Consider the following 15272-nt stretch of genomic DNA (forward strand, 5'->3'; position numbering starts at 1 on the left):
TTTTTTTTAATTTTTTTTTGGGATTTGCAGGTGGTGGGAAGAAGATGAAGATGGGGAGAAAAGAGAGGAAGGGGGAGGGACGAACTGACGGTTTTTTTTCTTCACTTTTTATTATTATTTTAATATTTTAAAAATATTAAATAATTTTTTTTTAATTTTTAATAATATTTTAATAGAAAATGGGCCCCGAATCAAGTCATTTCAGCATTTAACTGAAAAGTAAACGGCCAAGTAACGGAAGGTATAACATTGGACCAAATTCTAAAGATGAGGTATGACATTGTCCATTTTAAAAGATGAGGTACGAAAGTGTCGTAATACCAATAGTTGAGGTAGTTTTTTGTACTTTACCCTTTTTTTTTATTTTTTTATTTTTTTGAAACCTTATTTGGTTTATCAAGGTTGTAAAATACACTAGGTGCTAGACGTTCGGCGGGTTGGGACCTAGAGCGGTTGGGACCCAGCGCTTAGTCGGTTAGGTGAAGCCTAGACGAATTTAAGTAAATTTATTGTATTTTCGTGTAAATAAATGTCTGTTTATATTTAAAATATATATAATTTCATCATAAATTAGAAAATACAATAACATATATATTATGAAGTATGGGAACATAATCAAAACATGGAAGCAAACATATAATGTGTGTTTATTTAAGTGTTCAATAAGCCTATTACAATTTATTGGAAATAATAAAATGCAAAAGGAAAGTTATCTATTTTCTATCTAAGTGAGTCGCAACTTAGGCAGATATCTAGGTGGGTCTAGGCAGGTTAGGCGGGTGCCTAGGCGGTTTAGGCGGGTGTCTTAGCAGGTCTATGCACCTTTTCTTAATTTTCAAACGTCTAGGCATTAATCGAGACAGTGACCAACTGCCTAACCTAGATGGGACCTAGGTGGAGCCTAAGTGGGAATTTTTAAAACAGTGTGGTTTATACATGGAGTTGTAGGAAGACCGGGTTTCAAATCAGACAATTAGAAGCAGGTTTCAAATTAGGGAATTGTTGTTGACACTCCAAAAATCTCATTCTACACTCCAAACTTTCTATATTTGGAAAGAAAAACATACTTGTGAGGAGTGTAGAATGAGATTTTTGGAGTGTTAATAACACTTCCTTTAAATTAACTTCCAACAATACCAACTCATGTGTGTCATGTCCCATCTACTATTTCATTTTAAAATTTTTAAATCTTATTATCTTGTTACGATCTAATGTGATATTTATTTTCACTAATAGGTTTTAAATTTGATTCACATCCAACAAGAATCTGCGCTTTTTAAAATAATTGAAATCGCTTTTCGATCATCAAAATTGCTTCTTACCATGTTTGAAAAAAAAAAAAATTGGAAGAAAGTTGAGATGTTACCATAAAATCAGTTGGCAATATAGGGAGTAGCCCAACCTCTTATAAGTCATTGCAACGTTTCTCCTTTTATTAGTAGATGACTCTTTTATCTTCACATCCTCACATAAGTGTTATGAGTTCTTAAACACTTAAATCCTTTTTAAAAGAAGCACTTCAAATCATTTTTCAGTGAGCACTTGAATTATTTATTTTTATTTATTTTTAATTTGGGTGAATTACATAAAACTGCCTCAATTATTGGGTAAGTTACAGTTTCATACCTCATCTTTAAAAAATGTCAATGTCATACCTCATCTTACGAATTTGTTACAATTTCATACATTCCGTCAGTTTGTCTGTTAATTCTTCTGTTAAATAGTGACGTGACTTGAAACATGGTCCACTCTTTATTAAAAACTAAAAACATAAAAGCATTTAATAATTTAATATATTTTTTTACATGGGGGACCCACCCCTTATCCCCCTTACACCTTCTTCCACATTCACCCGTGGCCCCTCCCTTCTTCCCTATCCACCCATGTCCCCCCACCCCTTAGCAATCTTTGCAACCTTCAACCCAAAATCATAGCAAGCTTTGAACTTGCTGCGTCTTGGAAATCAAAGCAGCCATTCACTTCAACCTCCAACTCTTAACCTCGCCATCAAAACCCAGAACTTCAAATTCCTTCGATGACTTCATGACATCCAAATGCCTACAGATCGGCAACAGTCTCAGCTCCCTCCACCACCACCACCAAAGTTCCTACTTGCAGCCACCCTTGCATAAACCCGTCTCTGCAACCCAACTACAGCCACCCACCGACGACCTGCACAACCCCCGCTAAGCTGCGATCTTAAAGAAAAATTTGCACTCCTTTCGAAAATAATGCAGACTCGCGCCCTCAACCTGTTCGCGCTCTTCTGTGTCACGGCCCAGTCGCGTGGGGGAGATGCAGAAGCTTCTTTTTTTTTCTTTTTTTTTTTTGAAATAGGCGAATTCAAAATTTAGGGTTTGGGTTTGGGTGGAGTTAGGGTATTTTGTTTGAACTTGGTTACAGGGATTAATTTGGTGAGGGTGATGGGTGTGTAGGAAGAGGGGGAGGAGCGCCATGTAAGGGAGGTGGAGATGGAGGAAGAGAGGGCGGGGGCGGGGGTGGGGGTGGGGGCGGGGGTGGGGGGGGTGTTGGGGGAAGGGGGGGTTTGATTTTGGCGTTAAAGGTAGGTTGGGGGGGGGGGGGACACATGTGGATGGGGAGGAAAGGGTGAGAGAGATAAGGGGTGGGTCCCCATGCCAAAAAAAAAATTGATTTGATTTTTTTAGTTTATAATGTTTAATTAATTTTTTAATAGAAAGTGGGCCCGTCTTAAGCCACTTCACTATTTAACGGAAGAATTGACAGACAAATTGATGAAATGTATGAAATTGTAACAAATTTGTAAAATGAGGTATGACATTGACATTTTTTAAAGATGGGTTATGGAATTGTCACTGGTTAAATAGTTGAGGTAGTTTTATGTAATTTACCCTAAAAAATTTCGATGTGCTTTCTAATAGAAGCGTTTTGACTAAAATTGCTATTGAATAGAAAAGGTGTTTTTGAGAAAATTGTAGCAATGGTCCCTCGGTTTTAACCTAATTGAAGTAATAGTCTCTCAACTAAAAATCCATAATCAATGGTCCCTTGACTCATCAAAACGTGTAGTTGAAGTCCTTTTCGTCAACTTCGTTAGAACTTCTGTCAAAATGAGTCACCTGTCATGCATGTGAGGCTGAATAAAGGGGCAAATATGAAAAAAAATATTGTAGCAATGGGCCTTCAACTTTAACAGAATTGGAGAAAGAGTCCCTTGACTTTAACCCAATTGCAGCAATAGTCTTTTTAACTTTAACCCAATTGTAGGAATAGTCCTTCCAACATAACTCATTTTGACGAAATTCTGACAGTTGACGAAAATGATCATAGATGCACGTTTTGATGAGTTAAAGGACCAATGATCATAAATTTTTAGTTGAAAGACCATTGTTCCAATTAGGTTAAAATTGAGGAACCATTGCTACAATTTTCTCAAGTGTTTAAAAAAAAAACAATTCCAAACAAGCTTAACTTATGTTCATAGTGAGTCTTAAGTCTAATTTCCTCCCTAGAAAAAAAAAAAAATAATGAATGCCTTTAACATCATCTGATATGGTGAATATCGTCATGATTTGGATTATCCATCTAGCAGTCTAAAAGGAAAGGAATTTCAAAAGACTGGTTGAAATTTGGATTAAGCAGTCCCATCAATGTTCAACCTTTTTAAAGATATGGTAAGGGCCAGAAGTGGCAATAGCCGAGAAATTGAAGGCGAATTAATTTAGCAATGAACCAAAAAGGACCTGTTCTGTACTCAGAAGCACACAAACATCAATTTTCAACCCAAAACACATTCAACAGTTTAAACACCGTCGAAACCACAGCTCCGGCATCGCCCCTTCGGCGCCTCCACCCCCTTTAATCAACTCACGAGATATGACCCTGTAACTAGATCGTTTAAAGTAACTAGAAGGAACGACAACAAGAAACAAAGATGCGTTGTCTTGCAGAATGAGCAAGTGATAAGCATGGATGCGATATACCCATTTATTCTTCGCCCGAAAGAATGATCATTCTCAATCAAACTGCATTCTCACATTTAGCATGAACATACAGACTGATATATTCAACAACGTTACCAACACAGTATTAAACATTCAAGAAAATATACTACTGGATCCCAAAAAGTTATACGGCTTAGATCGGAAATCGGAAAATATAGATTAAAGTAGCTCACAAAATAGAACTTGTATATGGAAATAACACTTAGGAGCAATAATGTCTAGAGTTCTGGTTCTTCAGTGCTCGGAGCAAAGGCCTGCCGCTACTCACTTCTTTGCCTTCTTCTGTCAATACTCACTTTTTTGCTTTCTTGGCACCTCCCCTGCATAAACGAACAGAAATGTTTCATTTCATGATCCTTGTGCCCAACAAATGTATAAGGGTTAACACACCAATTCAAGTAAACTTACTCAGACTGTTGGGGTGCAGCTGCTGGTGCTGCCTTCTCTACAGGTCCCTGCAACGTTAGGACACGAAACAGAAAATTAAAGTCTGAAAACTGGAGTTACGAACTATCAACATGAATTCAGCACGACAATTTCCTAACCATCTATAGATTACTGTTGGTTAAAAAAAAAAAAAAAAGGCACTTCAAATGATTTTCTTAATGTCTAAACCTACCTGTGCCAATCGTTCTTCACGGCGAGCATGCTTCCTCTCTCTGCTAGCCTTGTTCTTCGCACGCTTGGCCTCAAACTGGTCAGCCAGAGTCTTTTCTCTTGCTCTCTCAGCCTTTGACTTATGGATACTCTCCATCAGCACACGCTTGTTCTTGAAGACGTTACCCTTCACCCTCATGTACATGTCATGGTACATGTGCTTGTCAATTTTCTTGGACTCTCGGTACTTACGGAGCAAGCGCCTCAACACTCGCATTCTCCTCATCCAGAGGATTTTGGTGGGCAGCCTTGCCTCCCTGGTACCCTTGCGCTTACCTGGAAACATTAATAAATACATGATCTTCACAATGTCCTTCAAGTAGCAATATGGGAAAAAGAAATCCACCTAAACTAAGATGGTTTGAGGAATCAAATATGACAATAACATGTCAACAATACCCTGAAACAACTTAAAAATAAATCGAACTGCGCAGCTATTTCAATCCCACATACCATAACCAGAGTGACGACCCTTCCTCTTGGCCTCTTTCATTCTCCGAGCACGAGAACGTGAGTGGATCTTTGTTGGTTTCCTGATGATGAACCCATCCTTAACCAATTTCCTGATGTTTTGCCCTGTATGACATTTATCGTCATCATCATCACATCAAAGTCTAAATTAAACACGGGGGCAAACAAAGACTAGTCTGAAATGGAAAAACAAGCAAGGATAAAGCCCTACTTCGGTTGCATAAACTACGGTGAAAAAAAGGCAATTGCAAAAAAGCAGAACAATTGCAGCCGGGACATTAACTTAGCAAGCAATTTCATGAACTTACTTTCCTATCATTCGACCTTTCAAAACTATAAAATGCAGTGCTTTCGGGACATTAAAGCTAAGTAGTTCCGCACATTTATGTTGCCCATAACAAATATACCAGCTGAAGAGCTCAACAGTTTAACCTAAAACTGACTAGATGACAATAAGAATCCGAACTGCGACCAGGAGGACCGCAACGCAAACTTTTACCACAAACCAAATGAAAGCATACTTAAATCATTTCTTTCGATAAACCTAATCAATTGGTTACACACTAATCAATTGAGTAAATTAATCGACTACACACCGTGCTTACAACATGCATACTCTCCATATAGATCAATAGCGTATTAAACCCAATCGAAATCAACTAAGTAAAATAATCCAAATTCACAAAAATAAGATTTCTCGTATTCCAAAATGTTAAGATCGAAACCCAATAAATAAGCAAAAAATCGAATTGAAAAGAATTGGATGAACCCCTAAGAAAAAAAAGAGAGGGGTACGTACTGGAGTTGGCCATGGAGATCTCGCTGACCTCATTGGGGTCGAGCCAGACCTTTCCTTGGCCGCACTTGAGGACGCTGGCAGAAAGCCGCTTCTGGAGCTTCAGCGACACCATTGTTGTTACCTCTAGGGTTTTACGGGGAAAGAGCAAGCTTGGAGGCTGTTACAGAGGTCGGGGATGAGCATATAAGGTTAGGGTTTTTACGAGTTTGGAAATGTGGGCTACCTTCGACCCAGCACGATGTCCCCAGAAGCCCACTTTAAAATTGTTAATAAGAGAGTTGTAAATTAAAAAATAGGGTAGATTACATTTTACCCTCTCACGTTTGGGCTCGATTTCAATTCCTTACAAAATCTTTAAACATTTCAATTTCATACATTTACTATCATTTTATTTCAATTTCATACATCCGTTACATTTTTCATCCATTGTTCCGTTAAGAGCTGATGTGGCAGCCACATTTGTGCCACGTGGCTACCAAATTTGTGCCACATGGTGAAAAAAAAAAAAAAATTTATACATTAAACAATAATTAATTAAAGAAAGGTTTATAAATTAAAAAAAAATGCAGAAACCCATCCCTTCCCCTCCCTTTCCCCGCAACCCCCCACCCCTATCCTCTACTCTGTTCACCTCCCCCAACCTATCCATGCCGTCAAGTTCCCTCTCTTCAAACCTTGCGCCCCCAAATCCCCAAAACCCTCAAAAAACCTTATTCCTGCCGCAACTGCCACACCCTTCACCCCTAACCTCCAAATCGAAATATCCACAAATCCTAACCCTCACTCCACCGCCACATTCACCCCGAAATCCTAGCAGGTTGGGACATGCTGGGCATCGGCCAGACTGGCAACGGCAATCTGAGAACCGCTTAGGGCTTTTTGTGATCTCCCTTTTCTCTCCATGCCCAACGCCTAGAAGAACTCACACCTAGATCCCACAGAGCAGCCGTCTGCCTCACCTCCATTGGCTCCGCAATGTTGGGCCTTGCATCCGCAGTCTACCGCTACATCACCTCCGGCAAGATGGACACCGATGCCAATGTCTAGCTTGTGCGCACTGCATCTGCAGTTGGAGTATTTGTGGGCATCGCCATTGGGGGTTAAGGGCGCATTCAATTAGGTTTATTTGAAATGGGTTTTGATCCTGGTCGGGGAGGGACAAAGGGGGTGGGGGTGATGAGGTAAGAGACTAGTCGGTTTTGGGTGGGTGGAGGGTTGCGAGGGAGGTGGGGGTGGGGGTGGGATGTGGTGTTTGGGTTGTAGGGAAAAGGAAGGGCTCGGGAAGAAGATGGGTTTTTTTATTTTTTATTATTTTTATAAGTAGGGTAAATTATTATATTATTTTAAATGTATAAAAAAAATTTTTTTGCCATGTGGCACAAAATTGGCAACCACGTGGCACAAATATGGCTGCCACATCAGCTCTTAATGGAACAATGGACGGAAAATGTAACGGATGTTTGAAATTAAAATAAAATGATAGTAAATGTATGAAATTGAAATATTTTAAAGATGTTGTAAGGAATTAAAATCGAGCTCAAATTTGAGGGGATAAAATGTAATTTACCCAAAAAAATAAGAGGCTTTTTGCAACATTAAAGGACAAACGCCATTGATCAATAGAAAACAGAGTCATGAAGGGATCAGAATGGACCGATACTCATCTTGACATTTTTTCTCATGTAAAAAAATTTAGTGTTATGTTTATGATTTTTAAAATTTTTCGTAGGAGTGGCTCCTATAGAGTTCAGGCAATCCGTTGCTTACGAGTTTTGAGGAGGACTTTGATATGGAGGATCAGTGGAGGAACAGAGGAAGAAAGTCAGAGAGATCTGTGGTTTAAGTTTTAAGAAAGAGAATGATAAGGATGATACTAAACTAGACCCACCACACGATAGAGTAATTTTTTTAAGTTTCAGATTGAGAAATTGAGACCCAGGATAAACATATGGCTCCAACACTGGATCAAGAACTAGTTGATATCATGAAAAACTAGTATTCTTTTAGTTAATTTTTATGGTAATGAAACTAGAAATTTCAAAGACAGATTATACCTTTAAAAAAAAAAAAAAAAAAAAAAAAGAAAAAAAAAGAGGGGGATCCGTACAATATCCCGAATCATGAACTCCCCGACGATACGACGCTACCAGCGACCGCGGAACCAGTCCAAATTGTTCGCGTCGGGTCATCAAAAGCCGAAACCAGGTTGGAGGCGAAGGCAAATCTACTCCGACATGTCAAAATTGTACGGTAGCCACCCGCCAACGGGTAACACGTGGCCTTTTAACAGCTGTCACCAATTCCCACCACTCTTCCGCATTTTCCTGTCGTTTCCCGTCTGCCCTCCTTATTTTCCCGCACTTTCCCGGAAAATTTCCCAACCAAAATTCACCCCCTTTTAGTTTTAGACTCCAAAATTCCCAACCGGTTCCGACGATTTACTTTACCCACAATTCGAATTCGGCGGCCATGGACATCTCTCTCCTATATGACACCGTTACAGTCGCCACCACCGCCCAGGGCCTAGGGTTCGCCAAGTTCCTAATCCGTCACCATGACCTCACCTCCAACAACCAAATTTCCGTCACCGACAATCATACCGATCAATCCTCGCCGTCCATTGGAGTCCCCCAGATCTCTGCCGGTGTTTTCCCCTTCGACGCTGTTGCTCCGCCGCGTGCCCGGCCCAACTCTACCAAAACCTCAACCCGAACCCTCCTTCGCAAAAAACGTCGCGCCAGACGGAGATCGTCGGGCGGCGACGATTCTAACGATGGAGGCGAGGAAGATGGCGGGTTTTTCGGCGGAGATGGTCCCTTTTTCAATGGAGGGTGGGGCGGCAGTGGAGGCGGGGGCGGGGGTTGGAATTTCGATAGGTTTGGAGGGAATAGTTGGGATGAGTCTTCGTCGTCCTCTCCGTCCGATCCGGCTTTTGATTTCGTGTACGAGGTTTTGTGTTGGATTGCGCTTTCGAATTGCGTGCACTTCGCTTTCAAGAGGGTGATTCAAATTGTGGTGGATGGGTTGGGGGATGCTGACCGAGAGAAGGTGCCCATGAGGTTGACTTCGGTCTGCTGATTCGGTACCGTCTCGTTCTCAATGCTTAATGTATGAAATGGGGAAGAATTCGGGTCTAATTTGTGCGTTTGGTTGGGTTTTCGTTTGATGATCGAATTTGTATATATTGTATATATTTATTGCCATTGCTGTTATGAATAGATGGTCTTATTCTGTTAATAATTCAACTGTTATGAATAGATGGTCATAATTTGTTAATAATTCAATCTTCCTTTGAATAAGATCTGTGTTTTCGAAATTGGTGATTGTGTAAGAATGAGTTAATGCTAACTTCTACGAATACGAAATGGAGTTCTTTGTTCGAAATAGGTGGAAACATACTGATTTGTACAATATAAGAGGATTCGGACAATTGGTGATTATGTAAGAATGAGTTAATGCTAACTTCTAGGAATACGAAATGGAGTTCTTTGTTCGAAATAGGTGGAAACATACTGATTTGTACAATATAAGAGGATTCGGACAATTGGTGATTATGTAAGAATGAGTTAATGCTAACTTCTAGGAATACGAAATGGAGTTCTTTGTTCGAAATAGGTGGAAACATACTGATTTGTACAATATAAGAGGATTCGGACAATTGGTGATTATGTAAGAATGAGCTAATGCTAACTTCTAGGAATACGAAATGGAGTTCTTTGTTTGAAATAGGTGGAAACATACTGACTTGTACAATATAAGAGGATTCGGACAATAGATTACGCAGATTTTCTCGGAAAACATCGATTCATTGTAGGCATTGTGAAATGTGAATTTTAAGAGTAAAATACCGATGTTTAGACCTTTAGCTGGTGGTGGAGTTATAAGAAGTTGGCGATGCTTTTGTTTGGATTTACATTAGAAGCATACTGAGCTGTATAATGCCGGAGGATTGTGAGGATAATTTATGCAGATTTGCTTGGAAGTGTTGAGTGTAAGCATTTCAAAATGTGATAGTTTAGTATGAAAAGACTATTTAGATCATTATTCAGAGTTGGAGATAGAAGAAGCTACTGCACTTACGAAAAAGTGCATTCCAGTCTCGGTGATGCAAGATTTATTTAAGTCTGTGATAGCAGTTCCCTGGAACTTGTTTTTTTTTTTTTTTTTTTTGGTAAATTCACTGGAACTTGTTTCAATAAATAAAGTTGAACGCGAAATCTTGTTGAGAGTAGTTTTGTTTCACTGGTATATTGCCTTTGTTGTTATAAATAGATGGCTTCTGTTAAGAATTCGTTTTCCTGTGAAATACATCTATGTTGATGGTTGTGTGATTGTGAGCTAATGCCAACTTTTAGGATTACAGCATGAAGTTCTTTGTAAAACATAGTCGGAAGCCTGCTGAGTATAAAGTCAGAGGATGTGACCATAATTTATGCAGATTCTCTTGGAAAACATTGATCTTAGGCATTTCAAAATGTGACTTTTCAGAGTAAAACATTGATGTTGAGACTTTAGATCATTATCCAGAGGTGGAGTTATACGTAGTTACTGTGCTTGTATTTTAGAGTATAGATTTATACAAAGCATGCTTAGTTGTATAATGTCGGAGGATTCTGATGATAATTTATGCAGAGTTTCTTGGAAAGTATCGAGTGTAAGCATTTCAAAGTGACTTTTTTGGGGTAAAAAGCTGATGAATTTAGACCCCTATCCAGAGGTGGAGATAGAAGAAGCTTACTTTGCTTGTGGTAAATTTAGTCCAGTCTTGGAGAGGCATTTGTATAGATTTAGTTCTTCCGTTATATTCTCTATGATAGTAGTTCGCTGGAACCTCTTTCTTTGACGTTTAACGTGCTAGTCTTGGCTAGAGCAGTTTTGTGGTATCAGTATATTCGGTCTCATATGCACTATATGAGGTGACTTTTTCTAATGGATTGATTTAAATATCTACTATCATATTGATTTGAAAGTGTGTGTCGTATTGGAGTGAACTGTTCTTCTATCTGATTTTATATATGGCTTTTGATATTGAAAATGCTTACTCTTCCGGTGTACTATTGTTGCTGTGTTTTAGAACGATGGAGATATTAAATAGCAGCACAGGATCTTGTATAAGTTAGAGCTTAATCGAGTCAAGTTGTAGGGTACCGAGCAATAAATAAAGTAAGCCAATGAATTGCTTAGTTATATCAACTTTGGAAGCATGAGATTGATCGCACACTCTGTTGATAGGTCATTAAAGTCAAAAGAAGAGTGGGGGGAAGGGGGAGGGGGGGGTGGGGGGGGGGGGGTGGGGTGTGGGGGGATGAACGGGAGGCAAGTTGACATTACCTTCTCGTCTTTATTTCTTTGTTTGGTCCCCTGTCTTGTTTGTGTGATTGGTTTGCCTTGTCATTGGAGCTTTCCTCGATGAAATGGCACCCTGCTTTTGTTCTGTTTACTAGGAAAAGTCCAAATAAAAAGCACTACAGAAATGATGCGCTAAATAGTTGAATAGTTTGTGTAATGTCTTATGTCAGAGTTTTGATATCTTGAATAGTTTCTGATCAGTTTCGTTCTTTTGTGTTTATATAGTTGGATGACCAAGCGATTTTAGTTTTAACTGAATTTTTGCAGAGGCGATCGATACATAGTGATTTATTAATGGTTCTGATCACATATACTTTGATGGTATTATATATTTGTAAGAATGCATATACAGATAGGGTGGTGATAGAAAGAATCCTCAGGTGACATCCTTGTATATGATAAACAAAAAACTGAGAACAAAAAATAATGGTTGTAGAATCATAGAATCGTAGCTTAAGGACCCCACGTGGATTTTATTTGCTCTGGTTCATGCATCTTTCCCTGGGAGTCGCACATTATTCAATGTTTTTGTCAAATTGCTTCACCAACTTGCTTATATATGAATTGACCTTGAATAGTTTTTGGGGAGTTTAATCCCACACTTTCTTTTTAACTTTTATACACTTTTTTTATTTGACATTCGACTTGAATAAATCAACGAAAAACGTCTGCTTGATCGGTGCCAAAAACTCCATTTCCATGAGTTCTGGGTTTGGGCGCTTTGTAGCCCCGTTCTTGAGAAATGACACGGTCTAGCTCATTCCTCGAGCAAAGTTTTTACGAGATCTTTATCTACCAAAATTCTAACTTCCGGCGAACGAATAATCATCAAGTGATCTTCTTTCCAGACAACACATACAAAGAGACCCGTCCGCTAATAAATAGTTAAGTAATTGAATAATGTTAAATAGAGATGCGCAAAAGAAGGAAAAAAAAGTGTAATATTTTCCTAGTGTTTTTATATATTTACTAATTAATAAAATACTCATTGTCAACCAAAATCCTATAAAATTACCAGTTTAACCCTCTAATTAAAACAGAACATAAATAAGAAATATGGGGCAGAAATGTAATTTCACACAATCAAATTTTGTTTTTTTTCTTTCAAAACTTTATGTACGTGTATTCCTAACATATCTCTTAAAAAATAATAATAAAAAAAAAAAAAACAAAAGACAAAAACATTCCACCCCACATTCTCTATCACTCTCTTCATCTCTTCTTCTATTTCAAAAACAAAATAAAAAATTTTCTCACACATACTTTATGTATGCCCATATGCTAGTATATTACTAATATAAGGTATGAGTGGTGCCAAATTAATTGAGTCGTGATATAATTTGATAGTTACCATTAATAATTATTAAGTCCTTTTCTTTGTTTTATTGTCTCAGGTTCTAAGTTTTCTTGTGTTTGGGAGCAATTGTCTAATCTTATTACTTCCCATACTTTGTTTTTGGCGTTGACCAATAAATACATTTTTTTTTACTGATTTAAGACTGACAAGTTCTTACCAACCACTTACTGCTCTCTCAGAATCTATCTCAGAAAAAACCCTAAATCTGCAAAAGCTTTAGCTGCCGGTCCTTTGCTTCCGTTCCACTTTACTCCCAATCTTCTCTGCCCTTTCTTTCCAGTTATTGGTGGGCAACTAATTTTCTCGACGTTGTTACACGGAACGAGTTTTGGATGAATTTTCGTTCCACCTCATCCCCTGGAACGACTCGTTCCACATTTGTGAAACACAAAATTATAACCTCTCAATCTCCTTCTTCTTCCTCCTTGTTTCCATCCGAGGGCATCTTTGCTCCCGCTCCGTTCCGTTCCGTCCCGTTCCGTCTCGTCCCATCCCGTCCCGTCTGCATACCAAACGATACCTAAGGGAAAGATGTGTGGGTTTGGGTGAGTTTTGGTTGTTGGGGTTGGATCCCCCTTTTTTAGTTTGTTTTTCAGGGCTTCGTGACTCCTCTTGATGGATTGGTGCCGGCTCCGTCTTCCTTGTCCAGATCAGTGGTGGCTGGATGGTTTTATAACGGATGTTGGGGTCTTCGATTGAGGCGTTCTGGCTTTAGTCAAATTTCTACGTTAAAAAAAAGACTAACAAGTCTAAACATGCGACCTTGTGTTTTTCTAACATTTTAAATTAATAGTTTCGTTTAACGATATAGATATTAATCGGCACTCGTGATTATGAGATACAGTTAGGATTCGTTTGTTAACTAATTGCGTTTTTAGCTAGTGTTTATAGCAAAGGTACGATAATCATTAGGCAAATCAGAATTCGTACAAACTGAGGATAGTGTGCATAATGGGCCTTGATAAAAACCTTGTCGGGGATTTCAATCCGATCGAAGGAAAAAAGCGTTCCGCACAACAAAAGCCTACCCTCAAATAAACAATAGAAATGAGTTTACAATCCCTCATCTAAAAGAACATCTTGGATCAAATCTGGAGGCTCCTCGAACCACACTATCTTCTTAGCACTATTAATCCCCATCCGAGCAAGTCAACGGATTGTCGAGTTCCCTTCCTTTTGGACATGACTCACCACTAACTATGACCACTCCATGAGCAGACATCTTAGATCATTGATTAGAGGACCAAAGGCAGAGCTGTCTTCCCCACGCCCCTGCATGGCTGCTAACACTAACGTAGAGTCGCCTTCAAACTGAATCTTCCCCTCCACCGTATCTAGAGTGCCAACCAATATTGTAGCTCTTTGAACTACAAAGAATTCAGCATGCAATACAGAGTTTGCCCTTTCAATTGGACCAATAATAGCGGCAAGACACTCCCCCAAATGGTTTCGAACCACTACCCCAAAACCTCCCATGTTACTTCTATGGCTCTAAGGTCCATCAAAGTTGCACTTAACCAACATTCCGCATGTCTTCTCTACTTCTGAATCTCTCGGCTTGCCTTCTTAGCCATCGGCTTATGCCACTTATGAAACTCTTGCATCCAGCCCTCAGTTCGAAGCACAATCTCAAGCGGCGGTAATGCCGTGCCATTCCATATAATCTCATTCATATGCTTCCACAAAGACCAAATCAACATTAGACATAGATCAAACCCTGAAGTAGGTCTCTGGAACTGTAAATTGGCTAACCAATTCATAAAGCACCCTCTTTGCCCACCATCTACCCACAAGCCCAAACCTCGAAACCACACCGCTCTAGCCACATTAAAATCTCTGAATACATGCTCCGTTGATTCCACCCAACCTCCACAAACAACAGACATCTCCTCAGTCATCACTCTTCGTTTACAAAGGTTTAACCTCGTAGGGAGAGAATCCAAACAAGCACGCCACACATATATCTTCACCTTCCCAGGAACACAAGCACCCCACAATTTATTCCATAACTTCTCTCTAATGGTACTGGAAGAAGAACATGAGTCAGCTGCCCCTTCGCCAATAGCTATACTTAACCCATGTGCAACATGATATGCATTCTGGACAATAAATTTCCCATGCCGTTCATAATGCCAAATCTTATGGTCATCATTATCTCGTAGATTTAGGGGAATCCCACGAATGAGATCCACTTCTTCTTGAGAAAAAAGTTCATTCAGCATTTGAACGTTCCACTGCTTTGACTCCATCCAAAATAAACCCTTTATCTTTTACATACGCGAACGTTTCTTTCTTCAACTTCCGAACTAACACCGGCAGTCCCAAATATTTATCATGAAAATCCACTCTCCACATATCGAGACAATCTGCTAACAACTGCTTATCATAAACAGTAAGGTTGGAACTGAATGAAACACAACTCTTCTCAAAGTTGACCGCTTGTCCAGAAACCCTTTCATACTTGCTCAACACTTGTTTAATATTCTGACACTCACTAATGGTACCTCGAGCGAATAGAAAGCTATCATCAGCGAAAAATAAAGGGTGGATGCTAGGCGTAGCACAACAAACTTTGATCCCTTGCAAGTTTCCATCAAGTTCAACCCTTATCAATAGTGTCGAGAGGCATTCTCCACACATAACAAACAAATAAGGG

General features: G+C 39.2%; 3 protein-coding genes across 3 annotated transcripts; 1 reads left to right on the forward strand and 2 right to left on the reverse strand.

Annotated features, from left to right (window-relative positions):
* Positions 1-3992: 3992 nt before the first annotated feature.
* On the reverse strand, positions 3993-7200 carry LOC137730785 (large ribosomal subunit protein eL19x). Its single transcript, XM_068469745.2, has 5 exons — positions 5911-7200; positions 5094-5216; positions 4603-4916; positions 4392-4438; positions 3993-4303 (listed from the first exon to the last, which is right to left on the reverse strand). The coding sequence occupies exons 1-5, from the start codon at positions 6020-6022 to the stop codon at positions 4276-4278; spliced, it is 624 nt and encodes a 207-aa protein (XP_068325846.2). The 5' UTR covers positions 6023-7200; the 3' UTR covers positions 3993-4275.
* Positions 7201-7894: 694 nt separating this feature from the next.
* Positions 7895-9150, forward strand: LOC137732660 (glycine-rich protein). The gene has a single exon (XM_068471960.2). It carries the CDS (start codon positions 8380-8382, stop codon positions 8986-8988), a length of 609 nt encoding a protein of 202 aa, XP_068328061.2. The 5' UTR covers positions 7895-8379; the 3' UTR covers positions 8989-9150.
* A 5004-nt stretch (positions 9151-14154) lies between these two features.
* Positions 14155-14865, reverse strand: LOC148689941 (uncharacterized). The gene has a single exon (XM_088687143.1). The coding sequence runs from the start codon at positions 14863-14865 to the stop codon at positions 14155-14157; it is 711 nt and encodes a 236-aa protein (XP_088543269.1).
* Between the last annotated feature and the right edge of the window lie 407 nt (positions 14866-15272).

Source organism: Pyrus communis, chromosome 16 (assembly GCF_041283825.1).
Source record: "Pyrus communis isolate YQ-2024b chromosome 16, ASM4128382v1, whole genome shotgun sequence".
Classification (NCBI taxonomy): Eukaryota; Viridiplantae; Streptophyta; class Magnoliopsida; order Rosales; family Rosaceae; genus Pyrus; species Pyrus communis.

Coding starts and splice junctions, on each gene's coding strand:
- LOC137732660 (XM_068471960.2), top strand. CDS start 8,380: ATGGACATCTCTCTCCTATATGACACCGTTACAGTCGCCACCACCGCC.
- LOC137730785 (XM_068469745.2), bottom strand. CDS start 6,022: ATGGTGTCGCTGAAGCTCCAGAAGCGGCTTTCTGCCAGCGTCCTCAAG. Junction 5,217..5,910: donor GATCTCCATGGCCAACTCCA/GTACGTACCCCT, acceptor AATGTCATACAG/GGCAAAACATCAGGAAATTG. Junction 4,304..4,391: donor GCTGCACCCCAACAGTCTGA/GTAAGTTTACTT, acceptor TCGTTTATGCAG/GGGAGGTGCCAAGAAAGCAA.
- LOC148689941 (XM_088687143.1), bottom strand. CDS start 14,865: ATGGAGTCAAAGCAGTGGAACGTTCAAATGCTGAATGAACTTTTTTCT.